The sequence below is a fragment of the Malurus melanocephalus genome, unplaced genomic scaffold (genome assembly GCF_030028575.1).
Source record: "Malurus melanocephalus ecotype Western Australia unplaced genomic scaffold, MMel_1.1 scaffold_9770, whole genome shotgun sequence".
NCBI classification, from domain to species: domain Eukaryota; kingdom Metazoa; phylum Chordata; class Aves; order Passeriformes; family Maluridae; genus Malurus; species Malurus melanocephalus.
In genome coordinates, this window is record NW_026633000.1 from 1 (window position 1) to 1,090 (window position 1,090).

The 1,090-nt window shown below is 60.4% G+C and overlaps 1 protein-coding gene across 1 annotated transcript; it reads right to left on the reverse strand.

The window, feature by feature from the left end:
• Nucleotides 1–54: 54 nt before the first annotated feature.
• LOC130588685 (NAD(P)(+)--arginine ADP-ribosyltransferase 2-like) lies at nucleotides 55–561 on the reverse strand (the record flags this gene model as incomplete). The annotated part of the gene is made up of 1 exon (XM_057389577.1): nucleotides 55–561. A coding segment is annotated over exon 1 (486 nt), but the record flags the coding sequence as incomplete, so codon positions are not given.
• Nucleotides 562–1,090: the final 529 nt, after the last annotated feature.

The window sequence follows — 1,090 nt, forward strand, 5'->3', positions numbered from 1 at the left end:
GCAGGTGGTCACCATGAGGGATGTGTCCTTCTCATTTCCCTCAGAGACCATTGCCTTGGGCACTGTGGACATGAATTGACCAAACCGGACTCTCTCGCCACGCTTCGTCTCGAACTGGATGTTGCCCTCCACCACGTACACACTTTCACACTGAACGCCCCTCAGTGAGTCCAGGGCAGTGGTCAGCAGGAAATGCAGGGACTTGAAATGGAAGTTGTCCCGGTAGTGCTGTCCAGAGCGTCCGGCCTCGCGCACGGCTGCATTGAACTCCTTGTACAATGACGGCGACCCTGTATAGGCAATTAGGGCGATAGTCTGGTCCAAGGACAACAGAGGGGGCGGGGTGGACCTGCGACTCTGCCACTCAGCTTCGGCCTGAGTCCAGGCCTCGGCGAACAGAGTATTCCGCTGGAGCTCAGCATCCTTGAGTTTCGGCAACTCCGGGGTCATTTTGTGACGGCAGCCCCAGTACCGGTCATCGAAGGAGTTCGGGGCCATGTCCATGGGAACCACATCAATGGCCAAAATGGCCATGGACATTGCCAGCAGTGCCAAGATCGGAGCCAGGGGGGCCATGGAGCAGAGAGGCCACGTGGATCAGTGTAGGACTATGGGGACACAAAGGGGACATTGTGGGACACAGGAAGGGTTCCTCTGTGACTGGCTGGGGAGGGGAACTGGGGTCAGACCAGGGAAGTGAGGCAGCTCTGGCCAGGAAACCTCTGGGGACATCCTGGCACGGTGACCCCAAAACCCCGGGTCACTCCTGGACTCCACAGTGTCCCCCAGTGCCCCAGAACAACAATCCCGCTCCCACGGTCCCATGTCCCCCACCCCTGGTGTCCACCCGGTCCCCCCAGACCCCAGCTCAAATTCTGGGCTCACTCCCTGTCCCCCCTGCAGTGTTCCCCAGTGACCCCAATCCTGTGCTCATAATGCCCGCGTGGGCCCCACATCTGTGTCCCCCCCGTGTTCCCCCTGTGCCCTCCAGCCCCACAACCCCACTCCCAGTCCCATGTCCCCCCCAATTTCTCCCCAGTGTCCTCATGACCCCAATCCAAATCTGCTCTCCGTCCCCTCTACTGCCCCC